This window comes from Bison bison, unplaced genomic scaffold (assembly GCF_000754665.1).
Source record: "Bison bison bison isolate TAMUID 2011002044 unplaced genomic scaffold, Bison_UMD1.0 scf7180017864384, whole genome shotgun sequence".
Taxonomy (NCBI): Eukaryota; Metazoa; Chordata; class Mammalia; order Artiodactyla; family Bovidae; genus Bison; species Bison bison.
Genome location: NW_011494956.1, coordinates 1686337 through 1701115, shown reverse-complemented (window position 1 = coordinate 1701115; position 14779 = coordinate 1686337). Strand labels below are relative to the sequence as shown.

The following is a 14779-nucleotide window of genomic DNA, read 5'->3' as shown; positions in this document are numbered from 1 at the left end:
TATCTAGGTTGGTCATAACTTTTCTTCCAAGGAGTAAGCATCTTTTAATTTCATGGCTGCAGTCACCATCTGCAGTGATTTTGGAACCCAAAAAAATAAAGTCTGACACTGTTTCCCCATCTATTTCCCATGAAGTGATGGGACCAGATGCCATGACCTTCGTTTTCTGAATGTTGAGCTTTAAGCCAACATTTTCATTCTCCTCTTTCCCTTTCATCAAGAGGCTTTTTAGTTTTTCTTCACTTTCTGCCATAAGGGTGGTGTCATCTGCATATCTGAGGTTATTGATATTTCTCCCGGCAATCTTGATTCCAGCTTATGCTTCTTCCAGCCCAGCGTTTCTCATGATGTACTCAAACCCCTAGCAGTTGAAAATCTGCATATAACTTTACAGTCAGCCCTCCATATCTGTGGTTCCACATCTGTGAATTTAACCAACCTCAGATCATGTAGTACTATAGTACATATTTACTGAAAAAAAATCATATATAGGCAGACCCATTCAATTAAAATGCATACTGTTCAAGAGTCAACTATATATCTAATTTTTGAGAAAGATGTATTCAACTAAAATAATTTCTATTACACTTTGAAGCAAAAGTTGCCATTATAAACTGAAAAGTTTCAGGTAGTCAATGGAGTGCTATACTCATGTCAAATGCACTATTTCTAGATCAACTGTGGAAAAAGATCCCCTTCAACTCTCAGTTGCCCTCCAATTTATAATCCCAAATTTGAAAGAAAGAAAGTGAAAGTGAAAGTTGCTCAGTCATGCCCGACTCTTTGTGACCCCATGGACTAATATAGTCCATGGAATTCTCCAGGCCAGAATACTGGAGTGGGTAGCCTTTCCCTTCTCCAGGAGATCTTCCCAACCCAGGGATCAAACCCAGGCCTCCCTCATTGCAGGCAGATTCTTTACGAGCTGAGCCACAGTAAAGCCCAAGAATACTGGAGTGGGTAGCCTATCCCTTCTCCAGCGAATCCCCCCAGCCCAGGAATCAAACTGGTGTTTCCTGCATTGCAGGCAGATTCTTTACCAACTGAGCTATGCAGGAAGCTGCACTGAGCTATCGGGAAAGCCACAATTTTATTTCCCCATAATTCTACAAAGAGTATCTGTCTTACCCTGCCTCCTTCCATCACTGGTTATTTGATAGATTCTCAAGATTTTGAAGTTTACCTGAATACTATGTATATGGCATCACAATGACAAATATAATAATGTAACACACACATAGTTAACTCAGAAAATTATTTGTTTATTGAAAACAATCTATACTTCTTAGTCCATTCCAGAGTCAAATCTAATTTGGTTCAAATGCTTCTTGTTGGTCTTTCTTAAATGCTTGACATTTCAGCTGTTGCTTAACCTAAAATTTAATTTATTTGCCCTTTCTTCCCCTAAGTAAGAAGAAATATTTCCAAATTAGATATAATTTGAATGTGATCCTTTGATTTTATCTTTTACTGCAATGTACAAACCAAGATACTTTCTTCTTCCTCCTTCATCCATTAACACGTATTTCTTGTTCTTCCTGTTTTTCCATCAAAAAGTATAAAGACAATTTATCTAGTGGCACTTGCCTGCTTACACAGGAATATCAGAACATGAACAAAGAAATATAACTTTCAAGAACAAATTAGATAAGTAGATCACCATGTTCCACTCATCTGGAACACAAAAGAGAACAATTTCTTAACTTCAAACTTGAGTTGCCATTCATAGTTGTGAGGGAAATCTAATACCTGAAATATATCCCAGAACATTTTGTAAAAATGAAAGCAAAAGTCCATTTTGTAAAACATAACCACAGCTTAAAATACTAGTCATTTGTAAATTGAAAAATTCTCCCATCATGGGCTCTTGAGTTTCTATTCAGTGTACTCTGAATCACCTGAATGGTTTATACACAGACCACCATTAACCCACTTCTGCATTTCCGGCAAATCATAATAACTAGTATCAGAGAAAAAACAGTTCCCCAGCCAGTGGAGAAAAAGGCATCAGCTAAATATAAAAAATAAACATTATCTCTTGAATATACTCACATTATACACAATACAACATCCAAAAAAAAAAAAATTAGAAATTTTCTATGTTGTTGTAAAACATTATTGATTTGGATTTTTTTTCTTTCTAAAAAGTTTAATCAGTTGTTCTATTATAAAAGAAATAAATTCCCATTATAAGCAAGCTAGATAATACAGAAAAGCTGACAAACCAACCATACATACTTCCATCATCTAGAAACAGCTGCTATTATGTTAATTTTAAATGTTATTCCTTCCTATTCATTATAATATGGTGTGGGACATGAGGTTTTTACTGCAATGGTTATGATTGCATTGTTTATACCATCTTTATCACTTAGATTTTTCATGTTAGTATACAATATTTTATAAACTTCATTTATATGGCTTTATATTTCATCACTATTAGCTATGCAAGCATTAAGTCCAACTCTTTGCAATCCCCTGGACTGTAGCCCAGCAGGCTCCTCTGGCCATGGTATTTTCCAGGCAAGAATACTGAAATGTGTAGCCATTCCCTTCTCCAGAGGACCTTGCTGACCCAGGGATTGAACTCGTGTCTCCTGAGTCTCCTGCTTTAGCAGGCAGATTCTTTAACACTGTGCAGGTTCTTTACCACTTAAGCATTTCTCTATGTTTAAATTCTGAATTTGTTTCTACTGCCCTCTTATGACTTAAAGCTTTTCTTATATTTCTAGTTTTTTTCCTTTTGATTATGCACTCTGCTCCCAAAATTTTAATCATTGCTAATTTGGTATTGAAATATAGTTAGGCATCAATGTTTTGTTTTTGCATTTCACTAACAGGTGATAACTTCATTAGAAAATTACTTTTAAATGTTTTAAAGTTTATATTTACTATTTTCTAATTTGGTAATGAAATGCAGTTAAATATCAGTGTTATTCCTCACATAGCTTGAGAAACTACCTCATATGAAGGTAAAGCATTGATAAAAAGCCTAATCATTTAACAAACTTCTTCCACAAGACACAGGTTCAATGCCCTTTCTAGAATTTACCCAAAGTTCAGTGACTGCCCTCAGTTAGACATAACAAAGAATTCAGATCCTTAAACTCCTTTTCCTTTTCAGCTCTTCAAAAAACTCAGTAAAAAATGTATACAGTTTAAAGGAAAATACTCATGGTCTAGGTTCCCAACTGCAAAAGCCAACAGAAATTACATCAGGAACTCCAGGTATTCTATTCTAGCAATGTTGAAATTGAAACACCATTATTTATATGCTTATTTATAACAATTTTTTATTCATTTGAGTTATACCCAACCATTATTAAAAAAAAAAAAAACATTTCTCAACACAATTCAAAGCCATGTAAAGTTTCTATTGTCCCTAACTGGCATCCTGTAGAGAAGATAACTATCTTATTCCGTGGCAAAACAGTACCTTAAGCAGTTGCTACAATAACTCATGTCTCAAAAGTAGTCTTTGAAATATTTCACATAATCTGTTTGTCTCCATGTAGTGCGCACACACACCTGTCTTCATTTGCTTAGCTGACAAAATAAAATCCTACTCAAATGATAGCATACTTCCAAATGAGACAGAAATGGGTTAACTCTTCCTTTTATAATTGAAACTTGACATCCTTAAGTGCCTAAATGGAATTATAGAAGGAAAGAAATTTCCTCTGCTTATATACAGAAGAATATTTTACTGCAGTAATTAGTCATTTTGAATTGAAGTGCATTTGCGTGTGCAGTGTGGATGACCAGCATGCATTTTAATCCTATTTCCTGTATAAACAGTGATTCAGAGTCTATGACAAGGAGGCAAAGTTTCTGTAGTGTTACCCAAGTACAGCATTTTGTTCACAAAATACCCTCTGTCACTTGCCCTTCTTGCAGGCATCACAGCTCATCCTTGTTTCATGAAAGCTTAGGGAATATGCTGATATAATTTTCAGTCCACTGGCTGGAATTTACCATTTTTAATTGCATCAGAGTACTTGGACTTAACATTTTTAAGATTTATTAATACCTTCTGCTTTTTTGGGCTTATTTGTCATCGTTATTTGTGCATTTTTCTATCTGCTCCATATTTTAAGAGCCAGTTTGGCTTTGCATTAAAATAAGCATCAGTTTCAATGACTGAACTTAAGGCATGGAGGAGGAACAAAGATGAGGAGAAAAGAACTGTGAATACAAATATTGCTTCATTCCTAAACTTTCTTTGAATGCTTTCTAAGTGCGTGACTACCTCAGGGAAAGTGGTCCACTGTTTTTTCTCCATGTTTTCTCTTTGGTCATTTGCTTTATTTCTGTTACCAGTATTTTACTTTTTATTATTGTTACCAATTTTGAGCAATAAAAACAAATACTAAAGCATCATACACAGTGAATATGCACATTTCACCAGTTTAGGAAATGAAAATTTCTGCTCCAGCCCATTTTTCACTTCCTTAATAAATAACCACTTTCCTGAATTTTCATCTTATTACTCCCTTATTTCTTCCAGAGCATTTTACCACTTTTGCCACATACATTTATTCCCTTCAATGGGATACTCTTTAATTTTTAGTAATACATAAAATTATGTTTTCACTTTTTATTTTCTGCCTTATTTTGACTGATTATTGTATTTCTGAGATTAATGCATGTTGCATTCAGCTATAATTCATTCATTTCACTGTTATACAGTATTCATTTATAGCCTCTATTACTAATAGAAACATAGATTACTTTTTATATTTTGCTACTATACATAGAGATGCCATAAACCATGCATTTATACGTGTCTCCTGGTACATATGTGCAAGTCTTTCTCTAATGTAGTGGTTCTCATATTTTAGCTTTTATCAGTCACCTACAGATCAGATCAGTCGCTCAGTCGTGTCTGACCCTTTGCGACCCCATGAATCACAGCACGCCAGGCCTCCCTGTCCAATACCAACAGGGCTTGTTAAAACATGATTGCCACACTTCAGTCTCAGTGTTTCTCACTCAGTAGGTCTGGAATGGGATGTGTATTATGGCTCTCCAGTGAAAAAGAACCAACAGTATACAAACATGTTTAAACGTATATATATATACATAGAGAGAGAGAAAGAGAGAGGGAATCAGGAAAGCTGGTATATAATTGACTTCAAGACAGAAGGCCTGAGAAGTGGAAGAAGGGGTGAAGAATTCTAGGGAAGTCCTGAAGTTGGAAGACCCAAGAACCAGAAGCTGCCATGTCTAAGAACAGAAGATGAATATCCCAGTTCAATAAGACTGTAAGAGAACTTGCCCTTCCTCTGCCTTTTTGTGCTATTTAGGCCTTCAGTGGATACTTTTTATACTGCTTCAAATGTTCATCTTTTCCACCCCATCCTCAGAAATAACAGTTTATCAACTATCTGGGCATCTATTAACCTGGTTGAAACATAAAATTAATCATCACAGAGCCTAAGATTTTGCATTTATGATAAGTTCCCAGGTGATGCGGATGCTGCAGGTTCAGGTACCAACTTTAAGAACAACTGCTGTAGAATATCATAGCTAGGAACAGAATTGCTGGGTCATGGGGAAACAGCAATTTCAAATATATTATATAATGCCATATTGTATTACAGCATGTTTCTACCAATATAGACTTCCACTTGCAGTGTGTATAAATGCTTTGAATTCCCTATATCTTCACCAATACCTGTTAGTTGTTAAGTTTTTAATTTTTGCTAAACAGGTGAGTATGATATTATCTCTTTGTCTTAACTTTAATTTCCCTGATTAAACAAGTTAGATTATATTTTCATATGCTTATTAGCCATACATTCTTACTCTTAGTTCTTTTTCTCCATTTCTCCAGTGTTTTTTTATTTTTTCCTTTTCCTTTTTCTTGCCAGTTTATAGAATTTCTATGGTCTCTTTATGAAGACTCTTACACAGCTATTTTGATACCTTCCAATTTTCTCTTATAAAGTTCCAGAGAAAATTATTTCTACTTTATTCTGTTTGGCTAATGACTGAATATATGGTTGCTTAGTACAGACTTAATGATAATAATATAATTATTTACTAAAACCTTGTCCCTACCAAGTCTTCTGTTATCTAATGATGGCTCATTCACGCTATGGCTACTCTCAAGGCAAAGCTGCAGCTCTGACTCACATCCCTATGTTAGCTTCTCCCTCATTCCCGGTCCACTTCCCCTTCCACCGCTTACACATCTGCCTCCCCACTCAACAGCCAGACTAAACTTTGCAAAGCACAAATCACTTTATCTCCTCCCCTGTGTAAATTTCTCTGAAGTTTTCCCTTTATTGCACTTAGAATAAAATCTAAACTAGTTACCATGGCAACAGATCTAAAGGATCCTCTTCCATGCTCAGCTTTGCCACTCTCCAGTTAAGTCATCAAAGTGTGGCAACTCTTGCATTGTTGCTATCTCTCAAACACTCTATAAAAAATGTCCTCTTTCAACAATGCCCTTTTCCCAGACATTTCTCCAAAAGGCCACCCAAACTATCCTATCTAAAGTAGATCCCTTGCCTCTTCTTCAAACTCATGCATTTTCTATCCTCAATCCTGCTTTGTCTTCAGAGAATTCATCAAAACTTGACATTGTTTTTGACATTGTAATTCTTAATCATCTATTTTTGTCCCCTACTAAAATGTATTAACCATAGGGTAATAGGATTGTCTTGTTCATCTCAATAGCCCAATGCCTAGAAGAGCTCCTAATAACAATTACGCTCTCAAGTATTTGTTAAATAAATGAATACATTCTTCACAGTACATTTAGCTATATAATCCTTGAGGGCAGAGACTGGATATTATGCACATTTATACCCTCAGAATCTTAATATATGACCTATAGTACACTGTAGCCACAAGATAAAAGTGTATCAAATAAACTAATAATGTACATAAGTAGAATTCTACAGAGAAGGAAACTGAGAAACAGAGTTCTTGCTTAAAAAGCCAAGAATCTGCCCATCTCCCAAGTTATTCCACTGTGTCTCGCTCTTTCTCAACATCACAACACACTGGTGAGACACTATAAATGAATAAATGGATTAGTTCACACCAATAATACAGACTACAACACCAGTGACACCAAAGAGCCCTGGAGATTAATTCGATTCCCCAGTTCTTTGAATTTCTCAAGGAAGGTCTTTTCCCCATCTTCTACCACTTGGAGCCCCCTTAAGAGGAGAAGAGTTTGGCATTTGCTCAAATAGCCATATCCACTTACAGTATTTGGAGAGAATGGTATGATTAACAACGCTTACGTTTTATTAAGACACACTTGTTGTTTGCAATGGTGATTTGCATGCAGATATTTAACTCCTTTCCCTTCCAACTTTCCACTGAAATGACAACCACAAAAATATCTATTAAAAGTCTGTATAAATGGAGTCACACACATGACAGAAATTTCAGGGACTTTCAGTTAAAAATACTTCACACAAGTCCAGATTAAGATCATTGTTAATTCATCCATGGTTAAGAACATGCCAGTGAACAGGTTATTTAATACAGGTACAAAAGGAATCAAGATCAAGGAGAAGCAATAATCAAAGAAGGAAAAAAAAAAATCCCTAAAGAGACAGAATTGAAGCCCCAGATCAAGAAACTTCTTCAAGTGATGGGCTAAAGCTTTCATTTTGTTTGTTTGTTTTTAATTTTATTACCAGATTTGAAAATAAAGTCTTCACACATCTAAGCAGAAAAAGTAGCCCTTAAAAGAAAAGAGTCTATTTCTCGTTGGAATTATCTTTCTTATGTAAAAAACAAAATGCTAAGAAAGAAAAGAGTAATATATTAAGAATGTGCCACCTACCTGAGGGAACATTTGTGAGAAAAGAAAAAAAATAAAAACTGTAATAAAAGTGCTTGAGAATGGCAAAGAAGTGCTATAAGAAATGATGGTGAGTAATAAAATTAGTGAAACTTTACATGAGGTTAAGATTTCTTTTGGAACTGTTTAAAAACATTTTCCCAAAATATTGGAAAGAAATAAGACTCTAATAAAAATAACAAAGCTATTAAAGGAGATCATCTGAAAAAACCTTGAGATAATGAAAGAAAAATGAATAAAACCATCAAACTTATCATCTGATCCAAAGGGAAGGACACTAGGCCAATTTGTTTTCAGAGCCATTGCTTTTCTTTACCCCAGTCTGCTTATACTGCAGGAAGAATGACTACTGCACTTCTGGCTGGGGTTAGCATAGTAAAGACTATAAAGGAGGTTGGAAGGAGAGAGGAAAGGGAAAACCTCAGAAGTTTCTCCCCTACCTGTCCGTCCTGATTGGCAACTTCCACAGCAACTGCATCCCCTTCAGAGCTCCGATTCATGCCAGACAAGTCCATCATGGTGCCAGTTTTGACCAGGTAACCTAGACAAAGGTAAAAACATGTTCTCTTTAGATAAAAGAAAAGGCAAGTTACACTATCTCTCCAAATATAATTATGTAGATAAAAATACTATGACTCAAATATTACATCTGAAAGTTATTTCTATAAATACAAAAAAATTGATAATGTAAGATATCAAAAAATCAATATTATTGTAGATTGTTAGAATTTTATATAGAAGCCCTCATTTCCCATTCTAAATAAGTCTTTGCCACAACAATAAAAAAAAACTCCATCTCTTAAAAAAGAATAAATTAATATTAAAATATTTTCTTTGATATATAAGTCTTACAACAATTTTACACTGAACAAAGAATCTATTAATAACACTTGTTTTTTATCTGTTTACATTTGTTCCTAATTTTTACTATGAAAAATAATATGTAACAGTCCAATAAGCATTCTTAATTATGTATATGCGTGCATGAGTGTACAAATCAATGCAGGTGATTTTATGTTGTATTTTCAAGAGTGGAATTGTTATTTCAAAATAGCATATTTTATATACAATATATTACATATTATATATATATTATATAATTATATGATATTATATATAACATGTATAACATAAATAACATATTTTATATGTATTTTAAAGCTTAAGAGATATTGCCAGATCATTTTTCCAAATTGCTGACATTTTTCACCTAATCACAGCAATAAATGAGAATATTCTTCTCTTTGCCTCCTTACCTGAAATAGACTTCACTGTACTTTTTCATTTTTGCCAGTTTTATGAGTATAAACAGATATTAAGCTTTTACTTCCATTTGCATTTTCATGATTACCAAAAAAATCCCCAGTCTTTTTACATTGGTATTTTAGATATGCAATTTTGTGAATTGTGTTTATACTCAATTTTCTATTGAGCTATTCAACTGTTTGATGATACACAAGACTTCTTTATATGTTATAGATCAGGTCTTTCCAGAGCTTTTCACTTCATGACACTCAGAAAACTACTGTATGTTATCATGATATAAAGTTACTAAGAAGCTGCCAGTGATTATAGGCTGGTCCACCTGGGGATTCTTGCTCCCTCCTTGCTAAAAGGTAGTCTGAAAGAAATGAAACCCATATCTAGTTCAGCTTGGACCAGATATGATAACTCCTATTGATAATGTTAACTTTGATATAGTGTCTATTTTCCAAATTTATTGTTTAATTATTGAGTTTGAGCTTTATACTATTTAAAGTGTATCTGTTTTTTGTTATGGCTTCTAGATTTCATGTTTTAAAGAAATCCCCTGAATTTTATTGTAGTTTTTAGAATTTTTTGCCCAAGACTTTTGCAAATCATATGTGATGAAATTTTAACACTATTCTTCTTGCACGTGAACATTATAGAAGATACCAAAGTGAAAAACAAAACTACAAGATGCTTCCAAATTCTGACCAGTTATGCATTATGTACTGGCTGAAATAAAATGAACATGAAAAAATTTCTCTGAAATGTTTTCAATTAAACAACATCTTAATGATAGTTTTCAAGAAAAGGAACGTGATGTCATCTAAAAATCCTTTTCTTGGGATTTAATCATCTTCTAGGTGCAGCTGAGTCCTGCCTTAGCAAACTGATAGATTCTCTTGATCTCAATGTTGGTGTTGTTAAGGAGGTATATTGGATTAAACAGCAGGGACATTTCTTTCTATTCTAATATTCTACAATTCTACTGTATTTCTCAGAGTTACATGCATAAATAGTGAGAAAAAATCAAAGGAAATATATTTTTCAGCATATTGGTGGCATTTCCTTTGGTAAAGCCAGATGAAGATAACTCCAGTGTTAGAAAATTAAATTTATTTTTTTCTCTTTCTTTTTGAAGAAAAATCTTGATGAGAGGCTCTTAAGGAATACGTCAATTGCTTGAAGTGAGCAAGATTATGGTTTTGCCCATGGGATTTCACAATCTTTAGAAATTACTATCTCAGGGATATGTATTTTAAAAGGGGGAAGTATTTCAGAAGAAACTAATTATGGAAAACAAGGCAGCTTTTAAGGTTATTTTGTCAGTTCTTTCCATGTTATGCAGTAGGGTCTTATGAGTCAAGACCAGGGTTTAAAACGAGACATCAAAGCCATACAAGTGAACTAAAAGTTACATATGTTCTTAAGGATTAGTGGAACTTAGGGTGATTAGTTTTTTAAAATAAACTGAGATACTTTGTAACATTGACCAGAATCCCCCCTCACTTGATTTTGATAATACCCCATTAATCTTCCATCTACTTAAAAGTCTCACTGATTTTGTTTAAAGCCCAAATTTATTATTTTCATTACCTGACTTAGGGAAAAATGATAAATGGGACCTTATTCCTGTAAAAACATATTCCCATAGATATTAGCATCTGAACAAAATCTTGTTATAATCATAGCTGATTATATGCCTATCTTCCCCTTTCCTGTTCAGGACATGCCTATCTTTCTCTCTGAAGGATCTTTCTTAGATATCTTGCCAAAGGAGATTCATTTAAACACAGTGGCATGGATGACCTTAAGGGTAAAACTCAAGATATCTGCTTTTAACATCCTAATTCTCGTCTTGATCCCTTCCCTCTTTGGACTCTTTACAGCTCACTCAAATCACAGTGTTGTTTATCTGAATCTTAAAACTAGTTATACATACTGTGCATTTGGAAATTAATCACAGATTCTCCTGTTTTCATATTTACTTTCATGACAGACTTGATTTCATGTTTTGCTTTCAGATTTAGTTTTCTATTTAACTTTCCAAACTTTTATACACACACACACACACACACACACATATATATGGGCTTCCCTAGTGATTCAGTGGTAAAGAACCGGCCTGCCAATGCAGGAGACGTGGGGTTGCTCCTTGGGTCAGGAAGACCCCCTGGAGAAGGAAATGGCAACCCACTCCAGTATTCTTACCTGGGAAATTCCATGGACAGAGGAGCCTGAAGGGCTACAGTCCATGTAGTCGCAAAAGAGTTGGACATGACTTAGCAACTAAACAACTAAAGTAGTAAGAACAGAACTTTTGTTCCAAGTATCAAACCCTTGTCTAATCAGTTTAAATAATATTAGAACAACAGAAAAGCTAAAGGGTCACGGGTCCAATAGATGTTCAAAGTTGGAATTTAGAAGACACAAAGGCTCCTCTCTTTTAACTGCAGTCTTCTTTTAAGTGGCTTTAATTCTTTCCTGCTGCAAATAGCTGGGAGGTGAAGGGAACCAATAGAAAGAAAAATAGCCACTGATGATTGCAGATTTATTTATTTAAACAATTCATCAGGGACAAAAGAGATCTTATTAAAATGAAGTTCCCCTGAAGTAGAGCTCATCCTCTGAATTTATCATTAACCTCTCTCCAAAACTTTATTCTGTTTCTTGTCCTGTACCAGTTCACCCTAAAGACTGAGGAGTATCAAAGAAAATTGGGGATTGTAACAAAGAAGGACTCATAGGACCTTCCAGGAATAGATCCCCTCACTCCATATCCTCCGCTTGCCTCTTGTTTGTAGAAACTTTCCCCTAGGCCTTCCCCAAGTCCCAAAGAACAAATCATAAAGGTGAGAAAATCCAGAAACAAAAGAAAACAGTCAAGCACAACAAAATAATAGTTTAGCATTTAAACAAAGTCAAGAAACTTTAGTTCCTTCAGGGCTATAGATAATATTCTGAACCATATTCTTGAGCTATTTTGCAGATATTGGAACCCTCACTGAGTGGAAGAAGTTAACTGCATGCTGACCACAAGCACACAGACTCCAGACCAGCTGCAACCAGAAGGCTGATGAAGGTGCCTCCCAGTTACCTCAGTACCAACCAATCAGAAGAATGTCCATGAGCTGATTCCCTACCCCACAACTTGCCTCCTTCATCCTGGCTTTAAAAACCTTCACCTGAAATCCATCAGAGAGTACAGGTCTTTTAAGCACTAGCTGCCTAGAATGCTTGCTTGACACCCTGCAATAACAGCTGCACTGTCCTTCACCACAACTCAGTGTCAATAGATTGGTTTTATAGCACATTGGCAAATGGATCCAAGTTTAGTTTAATAGCATTACTTCTTGCTCCATTCAGAAAAATCCGTGCACAGAAGATTGACTGGTCTACCTCAGAGTACATCCTCATCTGTAGATGGAGTACTATGGACCAGACCATTTGATGGCTCAGCTGCAGCATCTAACCTGTGAGGGGTAGGGGAGAGGAGCTCACTTGACATGGCTGTAAAAAAAGATTTTCCAGGAAAATGTTATTGCTTTGGACAGACAAAGTAATAAGTGTTTAGCAATAATTGATAACTAACACTATGCTTTTCACACATGAAATGCTCAAAAACTACTTACTGTTATTCCACTATCACACTACTAGGTTTATAGATACATTTTTTTAGGTATAATCCATATACCATGTGCGCGTGTACATGTATGTGTGCTAAGTTGCTTCAGTTATGTAGAGCTTCCAGAAGGAATGCTGTCCTGTTGAATATATGACATTGTGATTTTAGTCCAGTGAAACGTCCAACCTACAGAAATGTATACATGTATACATTAGAAACGTATACATGTATACAGTTATGTATAAATATATATGTGTATATATATGCACATATACATGTATGTGTGTATAGTACATTATACCTATGTATACACTTACATACATACATGTATGTATATATTTATACATACATGCATATATTTATATGTATACATACGGAGAAGGCAATGGCACCCCACTCCAGTACTCTTGCCTGGAAAATCCCATGGGTGGAGGAGCCTGGTAGGCTGCAGTCCACGGGGTCGCTAGGAGTCAGACGTGACTGGGCGACTTCACTTTCAATTTTCACTTTCACTTTTCACTTTCATGCATTGGAGAAGGAAATGACAACCCACTCCAGTGTTCTTGCCTGGAGAATCCCAGGGACGGGGGAGCCTGGTGGGCTGCCATCTCTGGGTTCGCACAGAGTCGGACACGACTGAAGCGACTTAGCAGCAGCAGCAGCAGCAGCAGCATGTATACATAACTCTATACATTTATACATAGATTTCTATAATTGGAAACCTAAACTGATTTAATCTCTGAGATTCTACTTTCTTATCTTTAAACTGTACATAATAATGCCTATAAAAATAAAAATATTTTACAGGTCATATATTTGAATATCCCATGAAATGATTCCATAAAATATAACATTTTCCAAAAATTGTGCACAACTGAGCTTTCTACCATCCTTAAATAATGAATCCTTTGAGATAACTCGGTTTTCTGATAATTGGGAATTAAGCACCATTTGTTTTAATTCTAGATGTTTTATAAAGAATCATCTTGAATTGTATTATATACATTTCAATTTTCCTACAGTATATGCATGTGTGCTAAGTTGCTTCAATTGTGTCCGATTCTTATGGACTGTAACCTGCCAGGATCCTCTGTCTATGGGGATCTTCCAGGCAAAAATACTGGAGTGGGTTGACATGCCCTCCTCCACGGGATCTTTCTGACCCAGGCATCAAACCCATGTCTCTTACATCTCCTGTATTGGCAGACAGGTTCTTTACCATTGGTACCCCTTGGGAATCCCCTTCTTAGAGTATATCAAATATAAATTAAATTTTTTTAGTGACCTGTTGTTGTGTTCAATCACTAAGTCATATTTGACTCTTTGTGACCCCATGACTGCAGCACATCAGGATTCCCTGTCCTTCACTACTCAAATTAATGTCCATTGACTCGGTGATGCTACGTAACCATCTAACCCTCTGCCATCCTCGTCTCCTTTTGCCTTCAATTTTTCCCAGCATCAGGATCTTTTACAATAGATCTAAATGACCGACAAATCTTCACATCGGGTGGCCAAAGGATTGGAGCTTCAGCTTCAGCATCAGTCCTTCCAATAAATATTCAGGAATGATTTCCTTTTCGATTGACTTGTTTGATCTCCTTGCTGTCCAAGGGACTCTCAAGAGTCTTCTTTAGTACCACAATTCAAAAGCATGAGTTATTTGACGCTCAGCCTTCTTTATGGTCCAACTCTCACATCTGTACATGACTACTGGAAAAACCATAGCCTTGATTATATGGACCTTTGTCAGCTAAAGTGATGTCCCTGCTTTTTACTATGCTGTCTATGTTTGCCACAGCTTTTCTTCTAAAGAGCAAGCATCTTTTAATTTCATGTCTACAGTCACCATCTGCACTGATTTTGGAGCCCGAGAAAACAAAATCTGTCACTGCTTCTACTTTTTCCCTTCTATCTGCCATGAAGTGGGGGTTGTCATGAGCTTCCCAGGTGACAGTAGTGATAAAGAGCCTGCCAGCCAATGCAGGAGACATAAGAGATGGGGGTTTGATCCCTGGGTCTGGAAGATCCTCTGGAGGAGGGCTTGTCAACCCACCCCAGTATTCTTGCCTGGA

The 14779-nt window shown here is 35.6% G+C and overlaps 1 protein-coding gene across 1 annotated transcript in view; it reads right to left on the bottom strand.

Annotated features, from left to right (window-relative positions):
• Positions 1-8349, bottom strand: part of LOC105001838 (pre-mRNA-splicing factor SPF27-like) — a 65831-nt gene extending 57482 nt beyond the window's left edge. Inside the window, exon 1 of the mRNA XM_010858289.1 lies at positions 8272-8349. Within this exon, the coding sequence (XP_010856591.1) occupies positions 8272-8349 (78 nt within the window). The remainder of the gene's footprint in view (positions 1-8271) is intronic.
• Positions 8350-14779: the final 6430 nt, after the last annotated feature.